This window comes from Leiobunum rupestre, chromosome 3 (genome assembly GCF_980474605.1).
Source record: "Leiobunum rupestre chromosome 3, qqLeiRupe1.1.hap1, whole genome shotgun sequence".
Classification (NCBI taxonomy): Eukaryota; Metazoa; Arthropoda; class Arachnida; order Opiliones; family Sclerosomatidae; genus Leiobunum; species Leiobunum rupestre.
In genome coordinates this window covers 26,197,195-26,210,395 of record NC_143386.1, presented here as the reverse complement: position 1 = coordinate 26,210,395, position 13,201 = coordinate 26,197,195, and the positions used below count along the sequence as shown (strand labels likewise).

The window sequence follows — 13,201 nt, the reverse complement described above, 5'->3', positions numbered from 1 at the left end:
CAAAATAGGAAATATGGTTAAATTATAGGAAAATAAAGGAAAGCATTGAAATATAGGAAAAATTATAAAATAATGGAAGCATGCTCACCATGATTTGGAGCTTTCGCGGCAGTTTGACGCCCATTGGATGTGCTAAGGTGTATACTCGCTTCACTTTAATGGCTTAAATGGAATATATATTATATATGTATATTATATTAATTTAGGTTATATATATAAGTCTCAAATATTTGGTTCTAACATAAAAGCTTTACTTAAATTTACTTAAATTTAGTTTAAAACTAACACTCTAGAGTGACCGCAACGCCCTCTTCTGATTCTATGTTATACAAAAAATCGACCTTTAGGTTGGCACTTTAGAATATGCCAGTGTGTCAGAATTTATAGCCCGGGGTACTTAGTAACAGAGACCATACTACCGGAGGTCTATTATCATAGTGCCCTACGATAGCGTCCACCTAGCCCGGACACTTGACAAATCCAGCATGGGTAGCAGTACCCTACTACTGACGGTTGCACCTTTGACGCACGCCACTCCACCCAGCAGAAGGTGCAGCAACGGGTGGACCATTTCCCACTTCGTACACAGCAGTGGGATTAAGAGTGGATGCTCTAGCAACTCCAGCCGACACCCTACCTATGTAGGTAAAGAGTCAAACCCTTTATAGAGAGAACCTAAAAAGGAACGACGAGCACAAGGAATATTGTATTTTTTTCTTGTGCAAATTCAATAAACTGTCCACCAACACTAGTCTTAACCATTATGGTTTATTAAAAATGGCGCCGCCCACTTTTGGCGTAAAAGTAGTCTATAGGTCTTCATAGCTGAAAAAAAATGTTCATGTGTTGAAATAAACAAATATAATTAGAAATATTTATAATCTTAGTCAAGATATTTTCATTTTGTTATCTGAATTTGATAGCAGAAATATTCTAGATAAGGTTCTATAAAAACATCGGAACAAACATACGTTGTTGAAAGGTAGATTAAGTCGAACAGGTATAAAAGTTTAAACAAGGCATAACTTCAATTAATTGGTAATTTCTGCTAGTGAAATTGATATTAACTTATATTTAATTTCAATTATTTACTTTTCTATAAAATGACTTCCAAACAGATAATTGCAGTAAGTTTTCATTTGTATGTATTTTGTCTTTCTGATTATTCGGGAAATCGATTAAGATCTTTAATACGATTGTATCATTTTTAAATAAAACAAATTAGATTTACCCGAAGTAACCAAAATAGTTCTATACTTTTTATTCTTTACATGCAAAGTTTTACGTAGAGATATTGAAAACGAAAACGCTATAGTGAACTTTTTTTTTCTCTCTAGTGGAAGGTTCTCTTTCTCCGATGCATAATTCCAATAAACTAACATAAATTTTGTATCTTACTAGCTTTAATTATTTTGCCTCGAATTTATTTTTCATTGTTTATCAAATTTATATTTATAAGAAAACAAAATCCGGATTTCAAATTCGGGTACACTTAAAACTTAAAAGGATATTGTTTTTTTTTCCACGATTCAACTAAAATCTTAAAAATAAATTGGTTAATCCAGGATTCTAACAAGATCCCAGCAAAAATGGTTTAAATTAAAATAATAACTTGCTTTTAGTCTGCCGCTGAAGATGAAAAACTGGACGAGGTAGACCAAGTCTTCCTCAAAAAAATCGAAGACCTGAGGTCGAAAGCCCAAAGTGCGAAACAGAAAATAGAGTTAATGAACTTGAAAAGGGGCAGTCAACAAGAAGATGGTGCTCCTTCGGAATGTGAAAGTAAGCCAATTTATTATTATTACATATCTTTAGAAATATTGAAATTATTTCAATAAGAATATTGAAAGTATTTGCGGTCTATTTTATGAAAAGTTTATAATAACTATAGTTTTAAAAATCATTAAATACGTGGCGTCTTTCCATTATAAGGAGGTAGAGTGACGGGATTGTGTGGGGTGGTGGAGTGGTTAGCACTTTCACCTCGCAGCAAGAGGAGCCGGGTTCGATCCCAGCTTTAGGAACGGGGAGAAGACTCGGATCAACTCCCTCTGCGTTGAGTTTGCAAGTTCTCTCCCCACTGGCTTAAGGGGTTTTCCCTAGAGCTCTTCGGTTTCCCCTTCCATAAAAACTTCTTGAGGTTAACGGTAATAGTTAGTGAAAAGAGCTGTTGGCTCGCGTGGCTTGCCATCACCATCCTACGCATTGTAACCCGGCCACCTGAATTAATGGCTTAAAGAAGAGCGGAGCATAAGCGATTTTAAATGAAGAAAAAATGATTATTTCTTATGTTTATTTATTTTCTTTCATTGGTCGTAGTAAAGCATTTAAAATGTTTTCAAAAATTATTGTTGAATTTCTACGAAAGTTTTTTAAAGTGAACTGTTCAAACGAAATGAGTTACATTTTTAAAATCTTTTGAAAATAGTAAGAACAATATAATATTTATTGTTATTAGGTTTTAGAGAAAAAGTACGGGAAATGATAGTTTATTTAGGCACTAGCTGAGTTGACTAATACTATAATGTTTACATAGTTTGTGCCGCTTTTGAATCAGAAACAGACTACGTCTTATTAAAACGTCGTTTTGCAGTGTAGACAAGAAGCTAAAAAATGTTTAATGGACCAAGTCTGAAATTTCAATGTTTGGTATTATAATTTTAATGTTTACGAAAATCAATAAGTTTTCGTAAATCCTCTGAATCGAAAAAAAAACCAGCGGCTTCCACATCAAAGCGCCCCAAAATGTTTTTAGGTAAAACATTTAATTGAAAAATTGTGTGTGGTGGTTTAAAGTTATTTTGTTTATATTCCAATCTTACCATACACATTGAAATATTTTATCTTCTACTCCTATTCGTTAGCATCCTTAAAAATACCAAACCGGAAATTTAAAGAATAAAATAACGATGGCCGAACCTATTCGAAAGATACACAAATACTTATATAACAATAGCAAACTTTATTTGTCTGTTAATTCAACATGACTTGCTTTCAGGTCAATTGGATTCTAATGGTTTAAAAGCCTCTGATAAAGTAAGTGTTGTTATGTATAAACTGTAAATGGGTATATTCGTTTAAAGAGTTGGGTTTGTACGTCAGGTGCTGAATAGTTGGTGTTATAGGTAGTCACTTTAAGCTAGTGTTTAGGACGTAATTTGTTAAAGGTTCGAAACAAGTATGGAGAGTAAAAAATGCATACATTCGCAACGGTACGTTACCCTTTAAAAATTATTTCTACAAGCTATAGTGTCGGGCTGCCGCTTCGACACAAATCCAAGGACCCTGCAAACCTGTTCTTCACATGTTCTCGTCACGACTCCGCCTCAGTGTATTTCAGAGGCGCGGAAAGGATTATGGGTGGACAAAAATATTGAAAAAAGATCACATAAACATACATTTGATGGCGGCAAACGCCTATTATGTGGTTCTTTGTATTTAGAGATATCTCCGAGTTCCTAGTTTCATTATCATGACCTTTTTAAGTTTTATACAAGGTCCTCCTGGATACCACACTTTAAGGAATCTTTCTAATAAAATTCAGAAACTAATAAAAATAACCACACAGAATCGACTCTTAAAAGAGACGTTTGTTAGTCGTTAAAGCTATAAAACTTTGCTTTAGACTTAATTGACCCTTTTCCTTTAAGGTTTTGAACAATATGAGTTCTCTGGACGTGGTGGACAGCAAACGGTCCGACGATTGTTATCTCGCAGAATCTGAAAACGTGAGGTCGACAGTTGAGGGTATTGAGAAAAAAGTCAATTTAATCAATAAGAAGCTGAATGATCAATTGAAAAGTAGGAAACTGTCTTGAAGTCTTTCCTATAGTCAGTTGCAGGCTAAGAAAGACAAAATATATAGTACAGTCAGCGCAAGGATACCTCAGACCATTTCCGGCCAGTCAACCGCGTGAAATTTGAATTTTACCACTTTACGGTCAATTTCAAATTTCATGATTTTCATCGTCTTTTCGTGCCATCTAGGAACCGAAATTGGAATTCATTTTTTAATTTCATGTTGCCATGAGTTTAATTACTGAATACAGCCGAATTATTATGCTAAAGAAAGTTCGACAATGGAAGCTCCAAATATTTTAAATAGCCCGAGAGGTTACTATAAAAAGAACGATAAAGGTTTATTGTAAACAAGTAAAGAGAAAAACATAATTCTAAACTTTTATAGCTCATTATGACAACGTTAGCCCCAAGAAAGCGTGGTAACTATTTTAAAGAAACTGCCAATTTAACTGGTAAGGCGTAGAAATAAATTTACAAAATTAAATAATTATACATACTATTTTAAATTTAAGAATGATAGGAATGCCTTATCTTTTAAAATTGCTCGCCACCACAATTATGAAATTTAAAAATAATTAAGATTCCAATTTTGGTTTCTAGATGACGCTAAAAGACGACGAAAAGAGCAAAATTCGAATTTGACCGTAAAATGGCCAAATTCAAATTTCGCGCGGTAGAATGACCGGAAACGATCTGAGACATCCTTCCGCCGATTGTACTATATATTTTGTCTTTCGTAGCCTGCAACTGACTATATAAGGACTTTAAATTATAAATTCATGTTTTAGCTACCGACATTAATATCAAACAAAGTATTAACTAAATAACAGTTATTATTTTTTCAATTACGTTTTTCTAATTTTATTGTTCAAATAGGTTGTTTTCATGCTATTCAAATGTGACACTAATTTAATTTGCAATCCAATGGTGATTTATTCTTAATCTCGGATAATTTTAAGATATTTTATAAATTGTTGAAGAAATATCTTATGAACCGATTGATTTCTTAATTTTGGTCCAGTGTTGAAAACTTAGCTCTAAATTCGATCAGTTGACAGCAAATCCGTGTACAATAAAACGAGAAAAATATAATCGGAGCTTTCGCAAGGCAATTGGGACGGCTCAAAATCTAATAAATGATAATTCGTCGAATACGGTCGAATATTCCATATAAATAAAACCATAAGACTATCAAGGCCCCCTTAGTTTGCAACGAATGGGATTTTAACCTAAAGCTAATGAGTGGCCAGACTGCCACTTACCCACAAATCCCCTAACGGATGCTACCAAAATTTAATTCGTGAAGAGGTAGTAAAGGTGGTAGGGGTGAGAGGGATTGGGAGGATTTACTCTTTTTCTCCGCTAGGTAGCGTAGATCCTAATTTTGATATCTCCCGTGCCTGTCTACTGCTGAAAACATGGGCCATTTTGCTCCATTCTAACTTAGGGGGCCTTGATAGTGTTATGATAGAACGCGTTTATACGAGAATCGATAATTCATGCCACTGAGTTCATTTCGAGCAAACTAGGTGTCCCTGCAGTCGATTTCTGACCACCCTGTGCTGCGATTGTTGAAGGTAAATCCTTAAAGTGATTCGTGATTTTATTTAAAGCAGCTATCGTTTAGAAGCAAACGTTCCAGCTTAAGCAAATATCGGGAAAAGAAGACGAGAACTAGTTTTACGAAATTATTTGATTCCCAATTTTATAGAGTACTTTATAAAAACTGATTTCTAAAATGTTTTGCGGCTTAAAATTGGGTTGCTCAATAACTGTTGTTTGGATATTTTCTGTATTCCCTTTGCGGTAAACTAAATGACAAGGATAACCTATTAATTTCAGCCTAATGGCAGGGTTTAGGTTCTGGGACCAAGGCTTAAGTTAACTTTTAATTCTGAATAAACGTTTGTATTTAATTATTTCCTAAAACAACCAATAAATTGGCGTGTTGTTGTTGAATTACACTTTTAAGTATTTAAGCATTCTAAATTACTTTAATACATAATTAGTTTTTTAAGGGTAGGGTAAAAAATCTTAAAAAAATATATGTTTGATTGGAACACACGATATCTCAATTTTATAAAATGTTATTAGTTTAGTTATTTTTAAAATTGGTAACACATTGAATTTGCAAAATATATATACATTTCCTTCATAGAGAAAGATACTGTTGAGCTATCTGAAGGCAATAGAAATGGTACACCGTCGTTTTTCGAAAATCTCCTTAAAAGTGAGAACTTAATAAACTCATTAGGTTTGATCTAAATAATGTTTAACTACAAATTTTTCTGTGTGGTTTTCAGTACAATACGATTTTTTGAATGATGATATTATGGCTCTAATCAATGAAATTCGAAAAGAATTAAATTGTAAGCTTTGTTTTTTTAACTTTTTTAGTAATTAAGATAGTCGAGTTTTTCTATTCGAGCAAGCTCATAGATGAAATTATTTGCTTCCGGTTTTAGCTTTTATGAATATTCGTTACTTTTTTCCGACCAAAATATTTAACTTTAATTATTTCGTTGGTGTTTGCAAAATGCTGTGGTTCCTTAACCAAATTTTGAAATATAATTAAATTAAATTAAATGATTAATTGCTATTTGACGTTTGTTTAGATTTGGATGAGAAACAATCTGATGCTTCAAACAAATGTAAAAAAGACGAAATGAAGGTGAGGATAAACTCGGATATCACATTGTTCAAAACCATTTCAAATTGCACTTTAAATATTGCGTTAAACCTTAAATAATTATAATTCTATAATAATTTTTATCTATTAGTTTAATTTTTTAGAAGTGTTTTTTGATTAGCTAAGTAAAAAACCTGACACAGGCTTATTTGAATTAATTTATTTTTGAACTAGAGTTATTTGCGTTAATTCAAATTTAAATGAATATCTTAATTTTAAGGAAATACAATTTTAGTTGAATACTCTTAAGGTGAATACAATTTTAAGGTGAATACAATTTTAAGGTTAATAGAATTTTAAGGTTAATTATAATTTAAATGTAATATTTCAGTTTGTATAATTTGAATTAAATTAAATTTTAAGATTTATATAAATTTAAATTTAATACAAGTTTATGGGTTACAAATTTTTTAATTTAAAACAATTTTACGGTTTATATAATTTTTAATTTAAAACAATTTTATGGTTTATTTAAATTTTAATTTAAAACAGTTTTTTTTGGTTTATACAATTTTTAATTTAATACAATTTTATGGTACATAATTTTTAATTTAATACAATTTTATGGTACATAATTTTTAATTTAATACAATTTTATGGTACATAATTTTTAATTTTATGTAATTTAGAGTTAATACAATTTTGATTGCATTTAAATATTGAAGATTAGACATTTCGCGCGTTGGTCACGGGCCGTTTCCAACAAATATGCAGAACCCATTTCTAAGAATTGTCAACTTTTATTTGTAAGACCATTCGAGGACCGAACAATAATGAGTTCAAGGTTTTATATCATAGTTTAATAATTCAACTATATTAAACTATATTAAAGAATTTAAAGAATTAAACTTTAATTCTTTAAATTCCATAATATTACAAAAATATTGCTTTTTTATAAAACGTATTTACACAAAATACATTACCAGTGTTTTGGTAAAAATATTTTAAATGGAACAGTTTTCTTTACTCGTCTATGCCGGCACAAGTCACTAATTGACTTAGGCCTGTATGGTTACTTGGGTATTAGATTAGCTGATTATTATTACTGTAGACTAGGCTAATATATCGCCTTTTCAATAATTTAATTAGATATAATAACACGACGTAATAAGTTTCTAATAATAAATACTGGATATACATTATTATATAGGGTTCATTGAGTGAAATTCTCAAAATGTGCGAAGACTTGGCTGAGGTTGTTCAAGGACAAGTAATGTTAAATAACTTTTGTTTATATTCAACGTGTTAGTTAATTCTACATGTATGTAATATTAGATAACGCCACTAGTGAAGTGTGAAAGACCAATAGCATTATAGGTGGTGCGTTCCATGGTTAGGGGATTATGAATCACCAATTAAAATTAAAAGTCGAAATATAAAGCTTTTCTTTAAAGATGAATATTTCTAGAAAAAAGGTGAATAAAATTTTGTTATAGGGGTACTGTTTTAAAAACTTAAATTGTTAAGCTCTGGGCGATTTTTTTTTGAAAATATAGGGTTTAAAGAAAAATTAATGTGTGTAAATTTAACAAAAATTCTTCACAATCTTTTTAAAATGCTTAATTATTGATGAACGTTGCAAGGCTAGTTTTGGGGAAAAATAGTTGAAATTTCGATGAATCCATATAATTAGTTTTAGTCCCCATCAGCGTAACTAAACAATTAGTGTCTGTTGCAGCATACGCGGGAGCAAGTAGTCATTTAACTAAATTTATTTTTATTCGATAACATTTTTCGCCATCAACGCACTAAAATCGTTTTCTTCGTACCCATGCTTTCTTTAAAGGACGATGTCATGGAGCGAATTAATGCATACAGTAGAAACAATTCCGACTCAGCATGTAAAGAACAACGAAGATGCGCTCTTATTTAAGAAGTGATCTTCCAGTTACTCTTTGCCATAGATTTCCAGTATCCCAAATTTGCGCCAAAAATGTCCACGTAGAAAGTACGATCATCGACGACTCTTTAAATTCAAAATAATATAACACTCTGAAGCAATATAAAAATGTTTAAAAATAAATAGTAAAATACCTATTCACAAGAACTTATTGTAATAACTTGTAGTTAATCCGTCAATTTGACATTTCTTGAATCTTAGAATATTTTTTTAGGATAATACTTCTTTAGATTGAGAAACGATATTTGGTGAAAGTAACATTTGGAAGAACGACTATTGATAATTTTAGGTAAAATGAGGACATGTGTACAAAGGACGATTATATCTATTGACTCAACAGCGACTCTATTAATAACCTTGGAAGAGAATCATTCAAAGTGATAGCAATATGAGCGCTTGAATACTATATTGAAAAAAGAACTCCACCTTTTTTTACACCACGGTATTTTAAGGTATATACTGTTGAGGGGTGTTTGACCGCGTATTTTACACCTTTTTTCCCCGTCAATTTCTGAAAACTATTATGCTTAAACGTCGTTCGTCGTTCAGACAACATTCTATCAAAATGTCGTACTCACTAAAAAGACTAACATCTAAAAATGGTATTCATGGCCCATTCTAGGTTTTCGAAATATTAGTTTAGAAATAAAGACGTATTACAAAAACCTCCTAAGCAACGGTCACATCTACAAAAATAGCATAATCTAATAAGACTCTACTGAGAGATTTAGTATTTTTCACAGGCACAAAATGTTAAGTTACGAAATTATATTGAAATCTATATCTTTCACGAAAAAGTTCACTTTGCCAATTGAATGTATATACGTATATATAGACCGGGAAAATAAGCCCGAAAAAAGGCCGCGCTGCCAAATAAATATACACAAGCTGGAAATAATTTTATTTGACGGTAGACATCCCAAATAAGAGTTATGAATTTGCGATGGTTTCTGGCTTGTGCCAAATTTTTTAGAGCCAAAAACCACGAAATATTTGGACATTTTTAAGTTTTTCGCTTAAAACTCGAAAACGATGCCTAATACTGAAAATTTTATTCTTACTAAATCGAAAGAGCATACAATATCATGTCAAATACAATTAAAATTGGTTAAGCCGTTTATCCACAATCGATCGTCAAAGAAAATTAGCTCACTCCTATCTAGAGATACCAATAAAAACGTGAAAGTATTCGTAGCTCTAACTTCCTGCTAAGACTGTTTTGGGAAGTCAAATTTATTTTTAAATACAAATCATACACCTTCGTCCATTTATTTTAATTTAAGGGCAATTCAGTTAGTGTACTTACCTACCTAGGCAGTTAGATCTATGTTTAATTATTATTAATTAGCATGCTAGTTCAAAATGATAATACACGGGTTTAAAAGTGAAAAAAAAAACATACCAACTGAAAGGTTTTATTAATGGGAAAAACTTCAATTGCAATATAAAATTGAAAAGAGATACATGTTTTACGAACATTCTTTTTGTTTGGAATTTACATTTATTTACAATTTAATTTTTTAATGTTTTTCTGCGTTTCGGGGAAGATGGTCCCTGGGAGGAAACGTCGTTGTCCAATTCTTCATCTTCTTCTGGCATTTGATCTAAATCGATTTCTTCCTCGACGATGTCAATCTCATCGTCGATTTGCGTCGAATCAAGGAAGATGTCCTCTTCTGTTAGAGAGTTCAGGCAGAAAAGCCCCTTGCAATTGCTGTATAAAGCCGAGCACTTTATTCCCGCTTTCCTGCAGGAACAAGCGGCTTGGCATCCCTTCTTGCACGTGCAGGATATTGTATTGAGCAGTTCCTGGGGCGCTGGCTGTTGGGTGGTTACAATGGGGATCAGACCGTTTTTTGAGTTCTTCCATCCCCATTTTAGTGGATCCAGCTGACTGTTCCTCCAGATCTGAACCTGCAAGTAGACCCTGAGGGAGTGCTGGCGAGCGGCGGCTTCACTGGGAGGCAAACATGCCAAATTGAAGTTATTATTTTTCGATAAAGCTATCTAGAACAGTTGCAGACGAATTTCATTCAAAGATTTGGAGCTACCACCCGCGTACAAACACACAATGAACTTTACTCCTGTCTCAGCGATCTTATCAGGAATGGCGTTGGGATCCATGAAGTCTGAGGCGACATGTTGGAGGCTCGCGTTCTTTTGAAATGTTTTTATAAATTTGATTTTGCCCTGTCGAAAAAATGTAGAGGTGGTGTCACAGCCGCTGAAGGCGTGAAGATATAACACATGTTTTTTGGCTTCTTCAGAAAGCTTAGAACTGTTGGGGGTGTAAATGGATGTGTCTTGGTTTCCCTTTCCAGGTTTCACGAGGAAGATATTCGCGACGGGTTCTTCATGCTCACTTCTATCAGCTATGTGGTCAGTCAGCAGGACCAACAAATCAGTGTCTTCCCCGACAATGAAGACGGTGCCTCCCTGTCTCGACTTTTCTATGGCTGTTCCAACAACCAAGGGGTCTGCGTCTTCAAGGGCCTGTTTGACCTGATACCCTTCACCACATAATTTTTCTGTCAACATTGAGATAAGACGTTTCTTATTAAGTTCGTTTAATAAGAAACGTTCTTTTGGCATAGTTGTTGACATTGTCTCATCAAATAAAACAGAAGCGGATGACAAAGCGCGGGCTCTTCGGGCACGTTCAGCAGATTTTATGCTTTTCTCAGCTCCCTCCTCAGGGTATCCATCAAATACTATGGTGCAAATACAGCTCAGCTCACTATCTAGTCCACAGGAAGCAACAATTTTTCTTGCTTTTATGTAGAGTGGATGATCCAATATTGGAATTCACTGATTAAAAATTCGAATTTTTGGCCATTAAGTTTCTAAAATTTTCGTTGAAATTTGAACTAACGAATTTTCTTACCCTATTTTTGAAAATATGTCATTAAGTGCGAAGGATACGTAAAACGTCATATTTAATATTTTAAACAATCTAAATTTATTATTTTCACGTTGCTATTTCCGAACATTTATCAAAATCCCGGTTTCTGCTAATGTGTTTCAGACAAAATGACACGATTTAACGAAAATACAATTATCCAAATTTAACGGAAATATTTAGTCTAACCTTTTTCTCAAAGAGCCTATAATTATTGGCATCTAGTACCAAAGAAACCAATACTCTTAAATTGAGTTATTTCTAAAAACCTCAAGTATAACCAGTCAGTAGCAATTGCCCAACATATTTGCGTAGGTTTGTCCCACGTAATCTCGTAAAAACCAAATAAGGTTTTCTCCGTTGGGATAACCTGTTTTCTGTTTTACGAAAATCATCGATTTGTTGCTATTTGTGTTTTGGTGCCCACCTATAGAATTATTGCACTTAAAAGGATTAAATTTGCATCATACCGAGTTACGATTAAAATGTTACAATCGTAAACCAGGGTTGTTTTTATCGTAACACCAAATCCGATTCGAAAGAATCAATATTAGTACGAGCACTTCACTAAAGCCAGTGAGTTCTTTTATTTCTTGTTAGAAACTCACTATTTAGTAGGTTTTATTCCTATGCATTGTTTTCTCTGTTTTGCCATTTAAAGAGATAGTACAGATTTTAAAAGATACAAGATTTCATTCTTCTGAACATTGGCACTAGTACTACCCAGAACCGTTTTAACACTTCAGTAGGATTTAGGCAAAAATGTTATTTACCGTCTTTTCAGACCGTCGTAGGCTCTTGGTTAACCCGTCATTGCTTCTTTCCACAAAACTTACAATTATTTAAAAAAAAGTTTATTTTTCAAAACTACATTCGCTATAATTGGATATTATGCATCATATTTTGAGCGATTTAATTGTTAAATTAAAACAATGGGAAAAATACGTTAAGATGTATGTCTTCATAAAACTATTAAAACATTTTTCTTTCAAGTTTTCATTTAATGATATAATACGTTATGGTTCATTTCCTCAAAATAAATTGAGGAAGTTGATTCGGTTGATTTGATTTATAAAAAACGTCATTGAAGCAAAGATGTCGAAATAAATTTAGAATATGTAAAATATAATCATGAATTTATTCATATACACCATGAATAAAGAACTTATGTATATCACCTTTCTACGTCGTGACTGTCGTAGAGAAAAAACGAAGGTCATTGATTCTTAGGACGATCTAAATGCCACGCTCCAATTGGAGCAAAAATAGCCAACGAGGAATTGGTCCAGCTACAATATCATCGATGCTCTCTCGGCATAAGTAGAGCGAGTTATCATTATCTTTTGTAGGGCCAATTGGTTAGCCGCTCTTCCCTTACACTTGGATAAGTTAAAGAGCTCTGCAATAGGTACAAAGCCATGCGTAAAGTTAGCTCCACCAATGGCTGATGCCGTTAAGGGGGAAGACTACAGTGGCCATTGTCTACTTTCGCGCTATTTCAAGCTGAACTCTTTTAATTTTGAATTTTAACTTATAAAATTATTATTTATGTGTAAAACAACCTCTTGTTTAGTGATTAAAATAATTTTGACAATTTTAAATATAAAAGTTGTTTAGTTATTACGTCTTAATTCGAACCCCCGGATCTAAACAAGTTGAGCAAGCGCCCAAACTAACCTTTAGTTAGGACCTTATATCTCGTTAACTATTAATATTAGAAGTATCGAAATTATTTTAAGCACTAGAGGAAGGTTCAGCCTAATAAGAAAAATTTACTTCAATTGTGTAATTGTTAAACAGAAACTTTCAGCTTGAACGAAATAAAGGCTTTTACTGTATTTTCCCCGCTTAAGGGTATAGAAGGTTCTATGATATTCATGATATTGTTTTTTATAAAAATTTGGAAATTCGG

The 13,201-nt window shown here is 32.7% G+C and overlaps 1 protein-coding gene across 2 annotated transcripts; it reads left to right on the top strand.

Annotated features, from left to right (window-relative positions):
* The first annotated feature begins 987 nt into the window (after positions 1–987).
* On the top strand, positions 988–8,518 carry LOC149950958 (uncharacterized). Of its 2 annotated transcripts, XM_090169334.1 has the most exons (10): positions 994–1,038; positions 1,119–1,141; positions 1,623–1,782; positions 2,999–3,036; positions 3,651–3,801; positions 5,960–6,031; positions 6,105–6,170; positions 6,417–6,472; positions 7,641–7,700; positions 8,277–8,518. In XM_090169334.1, exons 3-10 carry the CDS (start codon positions 1,728–1,730, stop codon positions 8,361–8,363), a joined length of 585 nt encoding a protein of 194 aa, XP_090025460.1. In that variant the 5' UTR covers positions 994–1,038; positions 1,119–1,141; positions 1,623–1,727; the 3' UTR covers positions 8,364–8,518. The 2 variants fall into 2 exon arrangements, with proteins under 2 accessions (XP_090025459.1, XP_090025460.1); XM_090169333.1 differs by having other exon boundaries at positions 988–1,127.
* Positions 8,519–13,201: the final 4,683 nt, after the last annotated feature.

Coding starts and splice junctions, on each gene's coding strand:
- LOC149950958 (XM_090169333.1), top strand. CDS start 1,104: ATGACTTCCAAACAGATAATTGCA. Junction 3,802..5,959: donor GCTGAATGATCAATTGAAAA/GTAGGAAACTGT, acceptor TTTCCTTCATAG/AGAAAGATACTGTTGAGCTA. Junction 6,473..7,640: donor GTAAAAAAGACGAAATGAAG/GTGAGGATAAAC, acceptor ATTATTATATAG/GGTTCATTGAGTGAAATTCT.